Below are 19,750 nucleotides of genomic sequence, written 5' to 3' on the forward strand. Positions count from 1 at the left end.
GGGGGGTGGGGTTTGGGAATCCAAAGGGTGCACAATTATAATCTGTTTTTTATTTTGTTTTGTTATTAGTATGAAAATTGGGGAATTCGTGGAAGGGAATTTGGGTCGACTTTAGAAAAAGGTTTTAAGAATGAGCACTGATGTACAAATATTGATGTTTATAAGTTAAAATTGGTTTTTCTAAAATGAATTAAATATAAAAAGGTCAAAAAATGGGGATAAGAACTTGTTGAATTAACAATTTGAATTGGAATATAAGAAGGGGAGGTGTGGGGAAGTCACGGAAATATGTTATTGAAAATACGGATTGTAAACTTTATGTGTTTTTAACTTTTGTTTTGTTTTGTTTTTTGATTTTTTAATGTATTAAGGTGGAAAATCTCAATAAATATCTTTTAAAAAAATAAAAATAAAGACAATGTTCCAAGAGAGAGCAGGTTCTGTCCATAAGCCTGAGTAACTTAATGGGAAAAGTTAAGGTCAAAGAGGTTGCATCCATTTGAGAATTCCCCTAATAACACAGAGAGGATTAGGTGAGGTGCATTAATATCTGAGGTGATACAATGGTCAAAACTTTCTGAACAAAAGGCTTCATTGAGTATCAAGCGTTAGTCACATATAAAAGTGCTTTTCCATTGCATATTAATGTGTGTAAAAAAATAATAATATCATAAACCCTGTAAGGTTACTTCCCTAATGGCTTGGAGTCCCTCCCCCATTGTTTTAAGAATCATTAGTAGGGCTGTGTTCACACCATGCATTTAAAACACCCTCTCTGAAGACTTCCTCTAAAAACCGTAGTTACCCCTCATTTACAACTACAGTTCCCAGGATTCTTGTAGGGTGTGTGCTTAAAATGGATTGTATATGTGCAGCCTAAATATATGTTCAGGGACTGTCTTGGAACTGATATTTGTAAGCTACTCTGAGAGCCTTTTCGGCTAAAAATACAATAAATAAATCAAGCAAGCTACTTCTTTGCTGTACAAGTTTAGGTTGCAAACGTGAAGTGACTTGGTCAAATGCTTCCTCTTAAAAAAACAATCCCTTCAGAGAGAAAACTGGCATGCCAGGAGGAAAGCTAGGCCACACCTGTATTCTTACAGGCCTGATTTTCACCCACATTTCAAAGTGGTACAGCCCACCCATGACTGCACCACCTTCTTCTTCTTCTTCTGGATCTTTAAATCAGCCTCTAAAGCTGTCTCAAATGGGTCTGAAGGGAGAAGGAAGGGTTAAACTCAATATTATCTGTGCCTAAACTTATTTTTAGTGGTGCGAGGGAGGCAGTTGACAGAAACCGCAGTCGGGAGCAGTTGCAAAGGAGACAGTTGGCTAAAACCGAAACTGTTGTTACCATCAGAGGCCAGACATGGTTCCTGTTTTTATGCTTTCGGCTTGAGCTCTGCAAGCCAGGGGCTGCTTCCTGTTTGCAATTGCTTACGCTCTGCAAGCCAGGAGCTGCTTTCTGCACATGCTCTCTGCTGCAGTAACGCAAGAGAAGAACACACAAACATGGGGGGGGGCTTAGCTAGCCAGATAGCCATATGCCATATTAGGTGATAAGCACAATCATGCCAGCTGATTGGAGAATTTGAAGAGGTGGGAAGAGATGGGCAGGCTCTCAGGTATAAAGATGCTTGCTTATTTGTATCTATGGGCCAGTCTTTTGGGAACGATCCCACTGGCCACCTCTGTGCACAGATCTCAATAAAACTTTTTTTCTCTGAAGAGGAACTTCCCTGGTGCGTTTGTTCTCTCCTCGGTCCTGGGGGTAAGCGGCAAAAGTGAATCCCTTGTGACCTAAGGCTTCATTTTTGGTGCGTTGGCCGGGAAACCTGCCCCACCCCAGGGGACCGGAGAGCCAGGCTCGACCTCGGTGAACAGCCTGGGCCGGCGTTTGCGGCTCCAAGCGCGCACCCTGCCAGTTCGTGGGGGGAAGCCGCTCCGGCATGGAGACACCAGGTCGAGAGAGAAAAAAGGACGGCGCCGAGGAAGGGAATCCCAAGGAAAAGGTAAGCCCAAGGGAAAGGGCACGAGGCTTAGCTAACCTCACCTGGCCGTGAGCACCAAAGTACCGCCAGGAAAGGAACTGGCCGTGGCAATAAGCTGCCGCCAGACAGGGACGGGATAAGAGGGAAGGAAAAAGGGGGGGAGGCTTGGGTGTGTGTTGTGTGTTGTATGTGGTGTGAGGATACTCCAGTGGAAGGATGAGTAAAAGAGAGACCGGGGTTTAGCGTCCCCGTGGCCAGGCGATTGCAGGATTGTGCATTTCTTGGCAGCGCGAGCTCGTCCAAGTCACAGTCTGTAGCGTGTGGAGTGTGAAAGGATTTTAAGCCCAGTTAGGAGCGGAGTGTCCTGACAGACATGGGGTCTGGGAGCAGCAAATGTACTCCCTTGGAGTGCTTCTTAAATAACTGGAAAGCGGCAACAAAGAATGATGATTGGGGATTCAAGCTGAAGAGGGAAAGGCTCAGAACTTTATGTGAAGTGGACTGGCCAGCACAAAACACTGGGTGGCCCTCTGGGGGCACCTTTGATTTGTAATTGATTAACCCCCTCTGGAAAAATATATTAAGTATTCACCCGGACCAGATCCCTTATATTTCTACCTGGAAAACCAATGTAGAAAAGAATCCACCGTGGCTGAAAGCCTGCCGAGGCGACGCTCCACAAAATACAATTTGTGCAGTCCGACCGGCAGGGAAGTCAGAAAGGCCCCCGGTGATACCAGACCCGGAAGGAGAAGAGGGGGAAGTCATTAAACCACCGCCACCCTATGCTCCACCAACTGCCCCTCTAGCGAATCCCCCAGGCCCAGGACCAGGGAGGAGCCGGCCCTCAGCCTGAACCCTCCAAGGTTGATGAATTAGAGAGCGAAGAGGAAGAGGATGATGAGGAGTTTATGAAGGGACTAATTGAGTTAGCAAAGAAAGGAAAAAGGTGGACTCAGTATCAGACATTGAGGTTGCAACAGTATGTACAACCCTATGCGGAAGAAGTGGATGTTAGTTCCCATTTGTTGGCAGCAGCAGGATGTTCCCCAACACAAGGGAAGAAATGGCAGAAGGAATGGATAGAAGCAGCAACCAGGGCGTCCCTCCATAAGTCCCATAAGGCACAGAAAAAGGGTGGGACTGCAATGATGCCTCTACGCAGAGTGTATGACCCACCAGGCCCCCCAGGACAGGGTGGGGAAGCACCACCACGCACTTATACAGTCCAACATGTGCCTTTTTCAAGTGCTGATGTGTGCAATTGGAGAAATCAGAACCCTACCTTTGAGGAGAACCCAGCAAAAATTATAAAGTTGTTTGAAGGGATTTTTAAAACCTACAATCCCACTTATGATGATGTGCAATACCTCCTGGATTCCCTATTAACTACAGAGGAAACTAGGAGAGTACACACAGAGGCAAGGACGCATTTACGGGCCCAAATGCCAAATGATCAGGCTGTAGAGGATGCCTATCCCCGGACAACCCCTAATTGGGATTATCAAAATACAGACGGCCAAAACCGTTTAAATACATACCGCCAGCATGTGTTAACTGGAATGAGGCGGGCCTCACGTAAGCCCACCAATTTATTGAAAGCCCGGGAAATAGTTCAGCAGCCCGAAGAGCCACCTGGGGCGTTTTTGGAAAGATTGAAGGAAACATACAGGCAGTATACACCCCTGGACCCTGATGATATTGCCAACGCCCCCATTATAAAGGCTGCCTTTGTAGCTCAGGCAGCGCCCGATATTCGCCGAAAGATCCAGAAGCATGAGGGGTTCATCGGCCATGGGCTGGAATGGATGTTGGAAATAGCCCAAACCACTTACAATCAGAGAGATGAGGAGGCCCAGAGAAAAAAGGAGAAGTATCAAACAAAGAAGTTGATGGCATTACAGGCAGCCGCCCCCGTCCCTCAAAAAGAAGGAAATGCCCAGGGAGGAGGGCGAAGCCGTCTTGAACGGAATCAGTGCGCCATCTGCCGACAGAAAGGACACTGGAAGAGAGAATGCCCCCAAGCCCAATCAGGCGGGAGGGGAAGAGGAGGACGGGCACCAGACACGATCCCCGTAGGACCGGGATGGGAGCTGAGACCCTGGACACCGGGAAATGCCGGTAGAGGCCGTGGCCAAGGACCCCCATGGCACCCCCCAGCAGCAAGGCAGCCGGGTGCCATGAGCTTGAGAGAGGAGGGAAATTACTAGGACAGACCGGGCCCAGCTGAAATAGGTTCCCGTGAGCCCATGGTCAGAATTCAAACAGGGAACCAAATAATACCATTTATGGTGGACACGGGAGCGGCCTACTCGGTCGTCCCCACCCCCGTTGCTAAACCAACCCCTGAATCCATTACCATAATAGGAGCCACCGGAAAATCCCAGCGGGCATCGTTTCTGCAACCAGTTACCTGCAAGTTGGGAGGCCAAGTGGTGCAACACAACTTTTTGTATATCCCTGAATGCCCTATTCCATTATTAGGAAGAGACTTGTTGGCAAAGTTGCAAGCCCAAATTACCTTTAAGCCATCGGGAGAAGCCACAATGTCCACTATGCCACTTGGGGAACTGGTTGTGGAGGCACCCCTGAGGGAGTACTGGCGCCTCATGATGGTAAAAGAAGAGGAGGGACCCATCCCCGCCAGTATTCTGGAACAAGTGAACCCCGCGGTATGGGCTGAAGGCAATCCTCCAGGAATGGCAAAGAATATCCCACCAATAATTGTGAAGCCCAAGCCATTTGCCAATCCTGTTGCAGTAAATCAGTATCCCATCCCACGAAGGGCGGCTGAAGGAGTGTGGGTGCATCTAGAGCGACTGCTCCAACATAGGATCTTGAGGCAATGCCAATCACAGTGGAACACCCCTTTGTTACCAGTGAAGAAAGGAAGCAGGCTATTATCCTGATACCAGAACCAAAGAACCGCCGGGAACTCCGTGGCTTTCTGGGGTCTGCGGGATTTTGTAGGATATGGATACCTAATTACAGCATCATTGCCAAGCCTCTACATGAGTTAACCAGAGGAACTGAGAGAGACCCCTTTGTTTGGGGCACAGAACAACAGCAAGCCTTCGTGGAATTGAAGAAGGCACTACAGCAAGCCCCAGCGCTTGGCATCCCAAATCCTGAGAAACCCTTTACTCTATTCGTGGATAAGGACCAAGGGACGGCGAAAGGGGTTTTGTGCCAAAAGTTGGGAAGCTGGCAACAGCCGGTGGCATACCTATCTGAGCGCCTGACGCCTACAGAGCAAGGTCTACCGCCGTGTATGAGAGCAGTTGTGGCAGTAGCCACCCTACTAAACAAAGCAGACAAATTCACCTTTGGCCAAGGCACCGTTTGTGTGACCCCGCACGCAGTCCCAGCTCTACTTGACATGAAGGGTACTTATTTTCTCTCCCAGGATAAAATGAGAAAATGTCAAATGTTACTGCTGCACCCGCGTTTGAAGTTCCAGGTTACCACCGCCCTCAACCCAGCTACCCTGTTGCCGGTAGGAGAAGGTGAGGAGCCAACGCACGGTTGCATTGAGGTTATGGACGAAGTGTATTCTAGCAGGCCTGACCTCAAAGATGAAGCAGACCCCATTGGCCTTCGTGGTTTGTGAATGGAAGCAGCTTTGTTGAGGCTGGGCAGCGGAAGGCAGGCTATGCAGTGGTAGCCTTGGAAGACCAAGTGATCGAAGCGAAGCCACTCCCGCCTGGAACGTCGGCCCAGCTGGCAGAAATAACAGCGCTCACCAGAGCCTTGTGCTTGGCAAAGGGGCAGGAGATAAACATTTATACTGACTCCAAGTATGCATTCCTAACCTTACATGCCCACGGGGCTTTGTGGAAGGAGAGAGGCTTGCTCACCTCCAAAGGCAGCCAGGTGGCGCACCCGCAAGTATTATTGCGCCTCCTGGACGCAGTGTGGGAACCCGAGGCAGTAGCAGTGATACACTGTTATGGACACAAGATTGGACCAGGAGAAGTGGCCAGAGGAAACCGACTGGCAGACAGAGTGGCCAAGGAAGCAGCCCAGGAACCAGCCCCAGCGTTGGTTATTGGAGCACTGATCCCTGGAGGGATTTTAAGCACCGCTGATAAGCCAATATACACCAAAAAGGAAAGGGACACTGCAGATGCCCAGGAGCTGACATTGTCCGAAGGATGGTACCTTACTCATGATGACAGAATATGGATCCCAGAGTCCCTGTCCCGGCAGATAACTCAGAGATACCATGAGTCCACCCACATGGGACCAGATGCTACAACCAGGCAGCTGAAGCAATGCTTCTACATAGCTCACCTTTATCAACTGGCAGCCCAGATTTCCAGGAAGTGCCCGCTATGTCAAAAGAATAACCCCAGAACAGGACCCTTGGCTCCCCCGGGGGTCCAACATATTGGAACTGCACCCATGGAAGACCTCGTTGTGGATTTCACTGAGTTGCCCTGCTGTGGACTATACCGCTACCTGCTCGTGGCGGTCTGCACGTATACAGGATGGGTTGAAGCCTGGCCTACCAGAACTGAGAGGGCGTCCGAAGTAACCAGGTGCCTGTTACGGGAAATCATTCCTCGTTATGGGCTACCTAGGTCAATAGGATCTGACAATGGACCAGCCTTTGTCCACTCAATTTTGCAAGAATTGGCGAAGGCATTGCAGATCACTTGGAAATTACACACGGCATATAAGGCTCAGAGTTCTGGAAAAGTTGAGAGAATGAACAGAACTCTAAAGAACCAGCTATCCAAATTGAGCTCAGGAGTGTCCGAATGATAACCCCCCATGCTAGTCGAGATGTGCAGTTTGATAATTATGTGCAGTCACTCTCCCGATATTTTCTCTATTTTAACAGGTAGACCCAGGCTCGCACCCCTTTGTGTGTTGACTGAACTGTTCCATCAGTTCGAGCCAGGTGATGGGTGACAAATTGGGCACGGACGCCGCTGCAACCGTGTTGGAAGGGCCCTTACACTGTCCTGCTCTCCACACCCACCGCTGTTAAGGTCACTGGCATCGCCCCATGGGTCCACCACACCCGAGTGAAGAAAGTCGTGTCTGACTGGTCAGTTACACCAAATCCTGATGATCCTCTGAAGCTAACCATCTCCAGAAGAGCGCCAGACAACCGCCCTGCTAGTGTCACTCCGGACGCTGACACTTCTACGCACGGCTGAAGAAGGTGGATGGGAGGAGCGCCCGCCGGCAGCGTTCCCACCGTGATAACACGCCAACCGGACAATCCCACTGCCCCTAGTGGACTCCTTATATTATCCTCCAAAGGACTCATACCCCTTGATGTGATAACCCCTTCTGAGGGTCCCTTATAAGGTTGGGTATATTCCTGTGGGTGTATGTTAATATATGTAGAAGGAGAAGCCCCTTTCGGATACTGTGTGTTGGGGAGAAATTACGAGAGTATTAAGCATCTACAAGAACAGGTGGGAAAATTGGTTAAGGTAATAGGCTCCTCCTCAGAGAGGTGGGACACAACCTCCCAAGAAGCAAGGCAGCTAATAGAATACGAGTATCAGTGGGCCCTTCAGCAATAAAATAAATATGTCCCAGATAACAATGTGAACATCTCAGCCACCATTAATCACATGGAAACCATGATAGCTGGAAACCCACTAAAAGCTACGGGAGGTGATCCATGGAGTTGGTTATATTCTTGGCTGCCTCATGGCAGTTGGCTCAGGCATATTGTGGTATTATTAGCAGGGCCGCTATTAATCCTTTTGCTTCTTTGCCTCTGTATACCCTGCTTCGTGCAATGCTTGCAAGGTGTGATGCAAAAATTTATGTCCCGTATGTTGGGGCCCCGTGTTATGGCCCTTACTGCTCTCCTCCAGGAATATTATGAACCCGAGCGACCAGGACGAACCTAGAAGATAGGTTGTCCAACAGAAGAGGAGGGAATGAAGGGAGAAGGAAGGGTTAAACTCAATATTATCTGTGCCTAAACTTATTTTTAGTGGTGCGAGGGAGGCAGTTGACAGAAACCGCAGTCGGGAGCAGTTGCAAAGGAGACAGTTGGCTAAAACCGAAACTGTTGTTACCATCAGAGGCCAGACATGGTTCCTGTTTTTATGCTTTCGGCTTGAGCTCTGCAAGCCAGGGGCTGCTTCCTGTTTGCAATTGCTTACGCTCTGCAAGCCAGGAGCTGCTTTCTGCACATGCTCTCTGCTGCAGTAACGCAAGAGAAGAACACACAAACATGGGGGGGGGGGCTTAGCTAGCCAGATAGCCATATGCCATATTAGGTGATAAGCACAATCGTGCCAGCTGATTGGAGAATTTGAAGAGGTGGGAAGAGATGGGCAGGCTCTCAGGTATAAAGATGCTTGCTTATTTGTATCTATGGGCCAGTCTTTTGGGAACGATCCCACTGGCCACCTCTGTGCACAGATCTCAATAAAACTTTTTTTCTCTGAAGAGGAACTTCCCTGGTGCGTTTGTTCTCTCCTCGGTCCTGGGGGTAAGCGGCAAAAGTGAATCCCTTGTGACCTAAGGCTTCAGGTCCTCAAGGTGTAAATCTCCTGCGTAAAGATTGGACTGATCCAGCGGGATCTTTTTCGTTCTTTTGTGTATTCATGGTTATTTGTGCTTATTAGGGTTTAAGAGCAGTTCTGTGCTTTCAATGTTGTTTGCACCAGCAGACGCTTCTAGATGGACATACTGCTTTGCAGTGCTTTTCTCTTTTTTTAGAACAAAATGGTGCCAGTACTCACCATGAAGTTGTAAGTTCCACACTTAGGGGAGGGGAGGTGCCGGTATGTATTTTCTTTTCTGCTTATTCAATTAGCCTCTCTCTATTCTGTCACAGTCACCCTCTTTTCTTTATGCACCCCATTTCTGTCTCTCCCCCCCCCCCACATATCTGCAGCCACTCCTCTGTTACACCTTCTTATCAACTGCCCTGGGAACAACTGCCTTGAGTTCTAAAGTCTGACTAGCAACCATTTTACCAAGTGACTGAAACCCCGTTTTGGACTCGGCCTCAAGTTTATGTGCATAACAGCACAATCCTGTGCATGTCTCCTCTGAAGTAAAGCACATATGTCTCATTGGGTAGGGTTACCAGATGTTCCCAGGGACAGTCCTCAGATTTGGAAATCTGTCCCCGGGAAACGTGGCAGCGGCAGCCTCAGCAGCCCAGAGCCAGCCTGGTAGTGCAGTTGGCTCTGGCTGGCTTCAGGAGCTGCTCACTGTCGTGGTGCAGGAAAAATGGTGGGCGCCACGGCAGTGAGCAGCTCCTGAAGCCAGCTAGAGCCAACTGCACCGCCAGGCTGGCCTCTCCTGGGCAACGGTCGCCCGCCCACCCAGGAACCTCCTCTGATCTGTCAAAACAAAGGGGGAAGGGGGAGCTCGGGAGTCACGGGTGGGTGATGCGCCGTTGCCCAGTTTTTTAAAAAAAACCCTGTGCATTTATGTTTCACGGAGTGGGAAAGAAGGGCTTTGCACCTTTATACGATATGCATGTGTGCTTGGGCCCAGGGTCTTTTGCCTCACCATCCCCACTATTGACTCCCTGTTGCTACTCAGCTTCAAAAAAAAAAGTGTCCCTGGATTCATTGAAAAAAATCTGGTAACCATACCATTGGGACACAGGCGCAGATGGGCGGGTTCTCACACACTGGGCAGAGACCAGGTGGGGAGGGTGCTCTTCACCCTCCGTGCCCTGTCCCTGCCTGGCAGCGGCAGCAGCAAGGACTGGGTGAGCACGCTCCATCCCTGCTTGCGGTGTGTGTGCACACCTGCCCCTGGCGCCTGTGGACAGTGCTACGCCCCTGCCAAGATTGCCTACACGGACTGGCAGCTAGCTTTTCTCCAGGGTCTTGGGCAGAGAGAGAGGTCTATCTGTTTCCTGAACCTTTCCTTTTAGCTAGGGAGGCCAGAGACTCGGAACTTCTGCAATCAAAGCAGATCCTCTGTTCTCTGCACTGTGCTCCTTCTCCAGGAAGTTGTGCTGCACAGACCCTTCTGAAATGAATGGGAGCTGGGGGGGGATGGGCAGAGACAACCCCCCCCAGCCTGGTGAATTATGCCCCTTGTCAACTAGTGGGAAGGGAGGAGACCACCTTGATTTTCTTCCTTAGGCACTAAAGTAGTCCAGCTCCACATCTTTCCACAACTTTATGTCCTTGAGGGGGCACAACCAGTGGCGTAGCGTGGGTTGTCAGCACCCGGGGCAAGGCAAGTAATTTGCGCCCCCTAACCCATGGATTTTAGCACTCGAGTGCGAGCGCGCCCCCCCAGATGTTGCGGCCGGTGCGGCCGGCCCCCCCTGCACCCCCCACGCTACGCCACTGGGGCTGGGGGCGAGCGAAGGAGCCAAGGACCCCCCCAAAGGCTCAGAAGGAATTTATTAAATTTATTATTTGCGGAGCCCCCGCGGGCCGAGGCAGCCGAAGCCCCCTCCCCTCGGGCGCCTCCCCGCCCCCTCCTCTCCTTGGGCTGTAGGTGGAGCCCGCGCTCCGAGGTGCTCCAGATCCAGGCTTGGCGAGTGCCTCTCCTCCTCCCGGCTGGATCCGGGGGCTTCCAGCCGCGCTCCGTCCTCGCCCCCCCCCCCCCGCGGCTGAGACTTGTGCTGAGAGCCGGAGCCAGCGGCGCCCCCTTCCACCGGGAGACCCTCGCCCGCCCGCCGGCTTCCTCTCGGAGGGTTTTGGGGAGGGCAGGGCGCGTCAAGGCCCCTCGGAGCTCTCCTCCCTTCCAGTCGGCAGAAGCAGCCGCCGCCTGTGGCTGGGCCAAGGGGATGGCGGCGGGGTGCGGAGGCTGCCCGTGCCCGGCCAGGCGTCGGTGGCGGCGTTGGCGCTGCTGCAGCAACTGCTCCTCCTGTGAGCAGTGAGTGGAGCGCAGCCGCAGTGGCGGCGGGGGGCACGCACGCGCTAGGGCGCAAGGCTGGCGGTGGCGGCGGGGAGCCTGGCGGAGGAAGGAACTTGTCCCTTCCCTCTGGACTCGCGCCCCCCCAGATGTTGCGCCCGGTGCGGCCGGCACCCCTGGCACCCCCCACGCTACGCCACTGGGCACAACCAAGACTTTTCTCTTTTGCTGGGGAAACTGCAGTTCTCTACAGCACCTACCAAGGGATTATTATTCCCTTGATTTAATTGAATGCCTTGTTGACAGCATACAGAACCATCAGGAACAGGTCCAATTAGATTTGACACCCTCCATTAAACCTCACAGAGTCATAGAACCTGTCACTCCTTTCTGTTTCCATTTCAATAGATTCCCACCCACAGCATTGCAAATGCACCTGGGCGGCACTTTTGACTTATGTGCAACAGCTGTGGCAAAACGCTGCAACAAAAAACAGGCCAGCAGTTTGTTTCATTCCAGGCTGGGATGATCATTGCCTGCACTGCACTCCACCATAAGGCTCTATGTCAGCTGATGTAAGTATCGGCAGGGACCTGAGCTAAGAACCTCCTTGGCTAAATTCTGCTGAGGCCAAAATTCATTGAGGCTTCCTCTGCCTACCATTACCTCTGCCTTTTGTTATTCCTGGCTCTGTCTACTTTTTGCAGACCTGTTTTCCAAGAACAGCCCCAGATTTACAGAAGCCATCCCAGTTTCTGATTTGATCCCAGATTTTCCTTAGGTTGTCCCTATTTTCATTAGAGAAATGGAGGGCATGGAGTTATGCGCCATCTGAAGGCAGCCCTGTATGGGGAATTTCTAAAATGTTTTAAATTTTACTATGTTTTTATATATGTTGGAAGCTGCTTAGATTGGCTGGGGCAACCCAGTCAGATGGGTGGGGCATAAATAATAAAATTATTATTGTTATTATTATTATTATGGAAAATGATCTCCCCATTTTCATTGGTGAAATGTTGGAGGGTATGCTTTCTGTTGCTCTGACCTCTGCCCCGAGAGCCCCCAATAGTGACCACCAGCAACCCATGCCTGATATCTAAAAGGATCAGGTGGGAAAGACCTGAAATTAGGGATGTCAGAGAATTCTGATGAAAACAGAAACCAGAGAGGAAAATGCTGGTGTTCCCATGGCTCTGTCTCCACAGGCAGAGGCAATGATGCTTCTGGATACCAGTTGCTGGAAACCACAGGAGAGGAGGGAGAGCTTGTGCCAACTGGTCCTGCTTGCCAGTTTTCTGGCCACTGAGAACAAGAAGCTAGGCTAGATGCAGGATTGGCCTGATCCAGGAGGTTCTTCTTATGTTCAGGTTCATCCTACATCCAGAACAGAAATCAGTCCAGTGAGTATTCACTGTTGCTGCTTTCAGTCTACAAATAATACACGACTGATTGAGTCATTTGCACCGTGTTTCCTTTGCACTGAAATGAATGGAGCAGAATAATGCAATTACAATTGTGCTGCAGCAGCCAGCAAGTAGTTTTTTGGCAGAAGAGGAACTACAGTGGAATGCAACAAACACAGGGCAGAACAGGAAATGGTGCCTAAGATCCTACTTGAGATTCCTGATCAGCACCCTCCTCCCCAGGTTCCCATTTAAAGTTTAAAAAGGCCAAAGGGTACAGCCGACTTGATGCATAGTTCAGTCCTAAGTCCATTAATCACATGGCTTTTAGTCAACTGACTGATCACATTTGCATAAGATAAAAGTGATAATTATAAGGGGGGAAATGTCCACTTCATTTAAATGTCACAGCAGGTATAATCTTAAAAGGGTCACTTCCCTCTTCTGAGATTGGCTATGTAAATTCTACAAGTTTGTGTGTGTGTGTGTGTGTACACACACACACATACACACACACACACACACACACAATGTGACCATTCAGGGGACCTTTTCAGCCAATCCAAATAGTTTAAAAGCTTTATTTAAAAATAATAATAATATTAAGTTTTCCATTTTAATAATCCAATAAAAACCACATTTAAACATTCCAAATTACAATACAATAAAAAAGCCAGTTATAGGTGGCAAATTATATATCTTTGGGTGACCCATGCTCTGAATTTCGCGAAGTGCTGATCATCTTAATTAGTCAATAAACCATTCCGATGTTAATCCTTCATTTTGTTTTCATTTATTTTTGCAACCAGTGGTCAGTTCAACTTTCGCCTTCGTAGTTCTGTGTGAAATATTTTTCCCTGTTGTAATCCACACTCCAGCAATTCCATTTTCAGTTTCTGCTCTCAGGTGCCGTAATATGCCACATCCCAAACAAAGAGACACCATTAGCCCCGGGCAGACATCCAGAATTCCCCTCTGTAATCTTGCTCCATCTCCCAGGATGCTGGTACCTCTACAAAAACACAATAACTCCAGTCCAGAATTCTTTCCATCCTTCCGCTGAGTGTAGCTGCCAAAATCTTCACCCAGTCAGTATTATATTTAAGCCATAATGGCAGTAGAATGCTCTTTGAAGCCCGCTTGCATATTTCAAACAGTTGCCCTTCGGGGGAGGTTTACCAGGTAAAACTGCAAGTACAAATATATCAAAAGAGAATAATAAAGGCTCACCTCCCCCTGGGGCTATACAATTAATCCCATCAGTTAATTTAGCAAGTGGGCCAGTCCTTTGTGCTGTCTTGCTTCTCAGCGAAGCTACTTTTGTTTTCTGCTCACAGGGATAATTTTAACTGCATCACAGTCCATCATTAGTCCCGGGCAGATATCCAGAATTCTCCTCTTTGGTCTCCTACCAACTTCTAATGAGATGGTACCTCTGCACTAACACATTAGCTCCAATCAGGAATTCCTTTCATCTTTTCGTTAATGGTCATTGCCAGAATCATTGTCAAAATTTTGCACAGTCCATTTTGTAATTAAGCTTAGCGTCCACTCATGTATTTCTAACAGTTGTTCTTTAGTTGCGACAAAAGTCTTTTCTCCAGATCGAATCCTTCTCAGTGGCTGGTTAAATTAGCAAGTTATTTTATCTCCACTAGTTCAGAGCATGCCTGTTAATTAAATCCGAATATTTATCTTAAAAAACAGGTGTCCTCTGCTCATGGCATCGGCTTTGGAGTGTTGCTGAGATGCTCGGTGCATTGCGCCCAGTGCCCCTTGCCCCCCGCATTCCTTCAGAACAGGCAGCAGGTATCAGGAGCTTCTTCATAGATAGAGGTACCAGATGCTGTGAGACTGTCGGCCAGGGTCTCTCTTGCTGCTTTACCTGGAGCTCCGGGCAGCTGAAGGGGAGATTGTGTGTGACTTCTGTCTGCTCCAGATCCAGAAAGAACCCTACCCTTGGCAGAACAGAAAGGAGGAACATATAATCAAGGATGAATAGCCTGAACCTGTAAGGATGATGTCAGATATGTTTATTGTTTTATTGTTTTACGGCTCAATCTGTCCTATTGCAACAACGGATGTCTGATGAAGCCTGTTGATGTGAATGACTTGCTGTTTTCTCTGCTGGCTAAAAACTTGGATTAATACATTGGTGCGGAATTACCTCCCTACCTCGGAAGTAGTCTCGCGGAGAACCCTGCTGCGACCCCCGACGCACCCGAGGTGAGATTTTTACCAACTTGACTTTTACAAGATAAATAATGGTGATGACCAGGAGTGGCTGTAGAACATCAGGCTTTTATCGGAGCGATCTAAGACCTCTCTCTGAAAGAGCTACCCTAAAGGGAGCACAAACAAAAAGCACTCGGCCCTTTAAGAATAGGGGTAAAGTCAAGCCGAGTGAGAATCAGCAGGAAACTGAAACTTCTCCCTCCTGCACTGAAGGGCCAGCTGTGCAGAGAGAGGATTGTGTAGAAGAATGCCACAACAGAGGGCCAATAAAGCCCAAAGTAATTTCAAACATAATTGGTACAGCAAAAAAAACCCTCATTCAAAAACTTGAGGAGATTGACCTACAACAAAACACCATTTTGGGTAGTGGCACTTGCTCACCATTAAATCTTGGCATAGTGCCCTCACAGCAGATACCATCTTATTTGACTTCATTGTCTGTAGCGGCCCACAGATATGCCTTTATTAAGGCAAGATTTAACGCCTTTCCTTCCAATGTCTTGAATAATAGATTTTCCAATGGTCGGATCTCAGCAGTGTGTGTATGTGATAACAGATCTATAGAATCTTTACAACATATACTATTCTGTTGTTCACTACATTCAGTTTCTCGGATCAGATTTTTGTCCCCTTTATTATTGGAAATCTCAGGTGACTCCTTGGAAACACAGCTAACACATTTATTGCAAGATTCTGATCCGAGTAGGTCCCTTTCTGTTGCCAGATTTCTGATAACAGTATTAGCCTATAAAAGGAAAAATGGATTACTCTATGATTATTGATTTTGCCTAAATAATATTGATTTATATTGATAATTTGATATTTTAAGCGCTATATTGTTCTTATTTTAATGGAATTTAGAAACTTACGGTTTGAGATGTACTTGATTTAAACGTAATTTAATTTATTAATTTTATCTTGCTATACCTGTTTTGCTGTATGATGTATTGAATATGGGCCTATGGCCGTAATAAACTATCTATCAGCAGGTATCAGAGCCCAGGCCCTGAGGGGTTTGGAGAGGATAATTACTCCCATATTATCCTCATTGTTCGCACAAAAGGGCTCTGCTGTTATGGGCACAGCCATTCGCCATGGCAGCCAAACAGGAAGTTAAAAGCATAAAAGTTACATCCTTAGAGCAGTTCACATATGGAATATTTATTGCCTTCCTATTGTGACCTCACTTTTTATAAGTTTTCCTTCCATTTTTCTCCTTTATGATGTCGACCGTCCTTAGATCTGCATGCTAAAGAAGGCTCCATTCCCTTTGAAATGGGAAAATTGAGTGACAGGCTTTAAAGGGGGCTTTTGGAATCAACCATTGGATTGGTTTGGGGTCCTCATTAGCAGACTATTAACAGTGGAGAAAGAGAGGGAGACTTAAGGGGACATCTATAGTTTAAGAGATCCCTGGCAAATAACCAAAAGGGATCATCATCAGCTTTTTTCAGAAATAGAGGGGAAAGCAGGAGGTTGCACAAGATGTTGCGTGTTTTTGTTATGTCTGCTCATTTACAGCTTGAACAGGAAGATCGCCCTGATACGTATGTGACTGGTTCCTTCAGAGGTAAAGCAATAATGCAATTCCACTTGCCTTTGAACAATTGTATTCTTGTCAAGGTTATAAGTAAGTCATGTTACCATGGGACGTCTGAATATTGTGTTAGCTGCAGAATTCAGCTTGCTAAGAATCTCAGCTTGATTACTTGCAACAAAGATTCTAGACCTCAGGACTGCAAACACAGGGCCAGCCCACCCATGAGGCAAGGTGAAGTGACTGCCTCTGGCAGCAAGATTCACCAGGGCAGGAGATCCTGATGTCAATCTTTCTTCGCTCTTTGTTCCCTCCCCTCCTGGCGGGGAGGGAGGTGCCATTTTGGGATCCAGCTCAGGTGTCAAAATGTATTGGGCTGGCCTTGTGCAAACATGTACTGGAAAGTGTGGGGAAACAGCCAGATAGAATCCCAGCACCCAGAGGAACAGCTGGGTGACATCTGGGTGGTAAAAGGTTTGAGGAGAGATTGTTCAAATGTGCTGTTTGCATAATACAGGGTTTTTTAAAAAAAACAACAACAACAAACCAGCTTTTCTTGTCACACATCTGGAGTGTGGGAAGGGGCCACATCTCAGTGGCAGAGCCCATGCTTTGAAAGCAGTTGGTCTCAGACTCAGTCCCTGGCATCCCCCATTTTAAAAAGCTCCAGTATCAGGTGAAAGGAACAGCCACTGTCAATCCATGTGGACAACCCTGAACTAGATGAACTGATGGTCTGGCAGCTTTGTGTTTCATCAAACCTGGGCCCTCCAGGTGTCCAAACTACAACTTGCTGACTGGGACTATTGGAAGTTGTAGTCCTAAACACCTGGAGGACAACAGGTTGATGAAGGCTGATGCGAAAGGTAAAAAGGTAAAGGACCCCAGACAGTTAAGTCCCGTCAAAGGCGACTATGGGGTTGTGGCGCTCATCTCGCTTTCAGGCCAAGTGTCCACAGACAGCTTTCCGGGTCATGTGGCCAGCAGGACTAAACTGCTTCTGGTGCAACAGAACACTGTGACGGAAACCAGAGCGCACGGAAACACCATTTACCTTCCTGCCACAGCAGTACCTATTTATCTACTTGCACTGGCGTGCTTTCAAACAGCTAGGTTGGGAGGAGCTGGGACAGAGCAACGGGAGCTCACTCCGTTACAGGGATTCAAGCCGCCAACCTTCCAATCGGCCACAGCACCACCAGCATCCCTATGTGGAGGAACTTAGGAGCAAAAGTGTCATTTTCATGTTTAAAACACAGATTACATTCATCTCTGATTATTGCTGATTTACATGCAAGTGAACTCCCTCTCCCTTGAGCTAGTCAAACTTCTAGATCTCATTTGCAATCCTGCTAGTCCTGTAAAAGGAAGTTTAAAGAGCATAAGCAAAGCACTGCTTTAAAAATAAATTATGAACCAATGATGGCCGCAGCGACAGAAGATTTTAAACAATAGTCCCAGATTGATCTTTCATGGTTAGGTTAAGAAGCGGTATTAAAAATGACTATAATTTCTAGGATGCTTTTTCTACTTGTCATTATAAAGAATGACAAAGGGCTATTATTGAACCGGCAAGAACTACTTTCAAACTTTGTGTGGAATAATAATAAAAAAGCCAGCGTTTCCATGGCAACCTTTGAAAAAAGCTCTAATGACGGAGCTGAAGGAGGAGTGAAGTTTCCCAATATGGTAGATTATTGTCATATAAAACTACATATCTAAAGGTAATAGCCCATGAACTGAAGGTCACAAAGGTAACACCATGGTACAAGTGTCTAAAGCAGTGTCCAAATTCTGCTAGCAGTTATTCTGAGGTATAGGAAAAAAGAGAGAAAAGGCCAATAAATGTTTGATTATTGATTGATTCATTGCCATTCATATCCCACCTTTTCCCATATCCCACACAAATTGCTCTATTGCCAAAGTTGGCATGCGGGTTCCTGAGGTGGCAGAGGCTGCCTTTCTTGATGCTTGGACACAGGGCACTATTTTGAAACAAGGTGGTGGACAAAATGTTACTTTGGCATTACTTTGCTAAATTTCTCACAAACTGCCCTGTCCATTAAAAAAAACACCATTTTTTAAAGAAGGTTTTAGCTGATACTGGAAGCTAGAGACCCAGAAGCAGCTCTTTCTCTGTGCTGGACCCAAAGCTGAACTTTGGGATTCTTGCTGCTCAGAGAGACTGGGGTGTGCATAACACTACATTTTTACAAAGTTCCGGGTCTTGTTCGCATTATTGTGAGTTGGAATCCTCATTGGGTATAACTTTGTTTCCATCCTGGCGTCTGCCAAACACTAGGACAGAACGGGCAGTCTCCCAGCACAAGGACTTCCACTTTTGCAACAAGACTCATCTGCCCCAAATCTGCTCCTGCTCCCTAAAACAGGTTTAGGGGGGACCCAGAAGAGAAAACCAGGAGGAAATCCCACGGTGCTAGTGGAAATCCGTGTACCGAGTGGACTTGTTATTCAGAGCTACTCTGAATGCAACCCAATGCGGCCAATGTACTGAGCAAGGAGACCTATGCTAGTCATATTCATTGACAGAGTGTCCCCGCCCCCCCTTTAGATATTCACAGGGACACCAGAGTTGTGCAGAAGGAACAGAATCCCGTCTGGAATGAGGTAAACTCTTTAATCCTGTTGATGGCCTCAGTCACTTGTCTGTGGCCACACTCACACCAGCCATTTAAAGTGCTTTAAACCGTCACAGTTTTGCCAAAGAATTCTGGGAGCTGTAGTTTGTTAAGGGTGCTGAGAGTTCTGAGGGCCTCCCTGTTTCCCCTCACAGAACCGCCGTTCTCTGTGTGGTTTACCACTCAATCTTTCTTCAAAAAGAACTCCTGGAATTGTAGCTCTATGAGAGGAATAGGGGTCTCCTAACAGCTACTTTCCATGAGGAAGCCAGGACTGCACATCCCTCAGCTCCTTGAAGGTAAAAACCAGGGTGCCATCTTCCCAGACACCATCTGCTTGTTCCTTCTCACAAGAGAACAGCGACCATTAGGGGCATTGTGCCCAAAAACACGTGTTTTGGGGTGCTGCGCAAGATCGCAGCCCTGAAAAAAGTGCTTTTTCGGATGGAATCACGGCACAAAATCACACAAGATCACAGCACCCAAAATGGCTGCCATTCTCTTGCAAGACAAAAGGGGATATCCCAGTTTTTCTAGGAGACTTGCAGGGGATGGGCACTTTATTTATTTATTTATTTATTTATTTATTTAGAATTAAATTTTTATTGATTTTCAGTAAACATACATACATTCATAAATTACACAAATATAGGTTGCATATTTAACTTAGGCTCTATCATGCCTCTGTGTTCCCTCCATTTCTTTGGTAAGTATCAAATAAAATTCTAATGTGGCGTACTTTATATATCATATTATCAACTACACGCTGTAAGAGTTATTCCAACCCTACCAGTGTCTTCAAAGATTTACAATTGTTTCTTATATACATCAAATATTTACTCCAATTTTCTTGAAACTTCTGCTCGTCCTGATCTCTTAATTTTCCTGATAGTCTGGCCAGCTCTGCGTAGTCCATCATTTTAACCTGCCAGTCCATTATATTCGGTATTATGTCTGTTTTCCAATTCTGAGCTAACATATTTCTGGCTGCTGTCCTGGCATATAGAAAGAGGTTTTTATCTTTTTTTTCAATTTCCTTTCCAATCAATCCCAGTAGAAAAGCTTCAGGTCTTTTTGGGAAAGTATATTTAAAGATTGTTTAAAGTTCGTTATAGATTAATTCCCAAA

At 47.4% G+C, this 19,750-nt stretch overlaps 1 protein-coding gene and 1 long non-coding RNA gene across 2 annotated transcripts in view; both read left to right on the forward strand.

Annotated features, from left to right (window-relative positions):
* Positions 1–976: 976 nt before the first annotated feature.
* Positions 977–12,985, forward strand: LOC128420102 (uncharacterized). The gene is made up of 3 exons (XR_008331969.1): positions 977–1,214; positions 8,505–8,758; positions 11,217–12,985. It is a non-coding gene; the product is annotated as an uncharacterized LOC128420102 (long non-coding RNA).
* A 2,685-nt stretch (positions 12,986–15,670) lies between these two features.
* FER1L5 (fer-1 like family member 5) overlaps positions 15,671–19,750 on the forward strand; it is a 90,135-nt gene continuing 86,055 nt past the window's right edge. The window contains exons 1-2 of the mRNA XM_053401966.1: positions 15,671–16,016; positions 18,556–18,611. Coding sequence (XP_053257941.1) covers positions 15,932–16,016; positions 18,556–18,611 — 141 coding nt within the window. The 5' untranslated portion in view covers positions 15,671–15,931. The remainder of the gene's footprint in view (positions 16,017–18,555; positions 18,612–19,750) is intronic.

The sequence above is a fragment of the Podarcis raffonei genome, chromosome 8 (genome assembly GCF_027172205.1).
Source record: "Podarcis raffonei isolate rPodRaf1 chromosome 8, rPodRaf1.pri, whole genome shotgun sequence".
Lineage (NCBI taxonomy): Eukaryota > Metazoa > Chordata > Lepidosauria > Squamata > Lacertidae > Podarcis > Podarcis raffonei.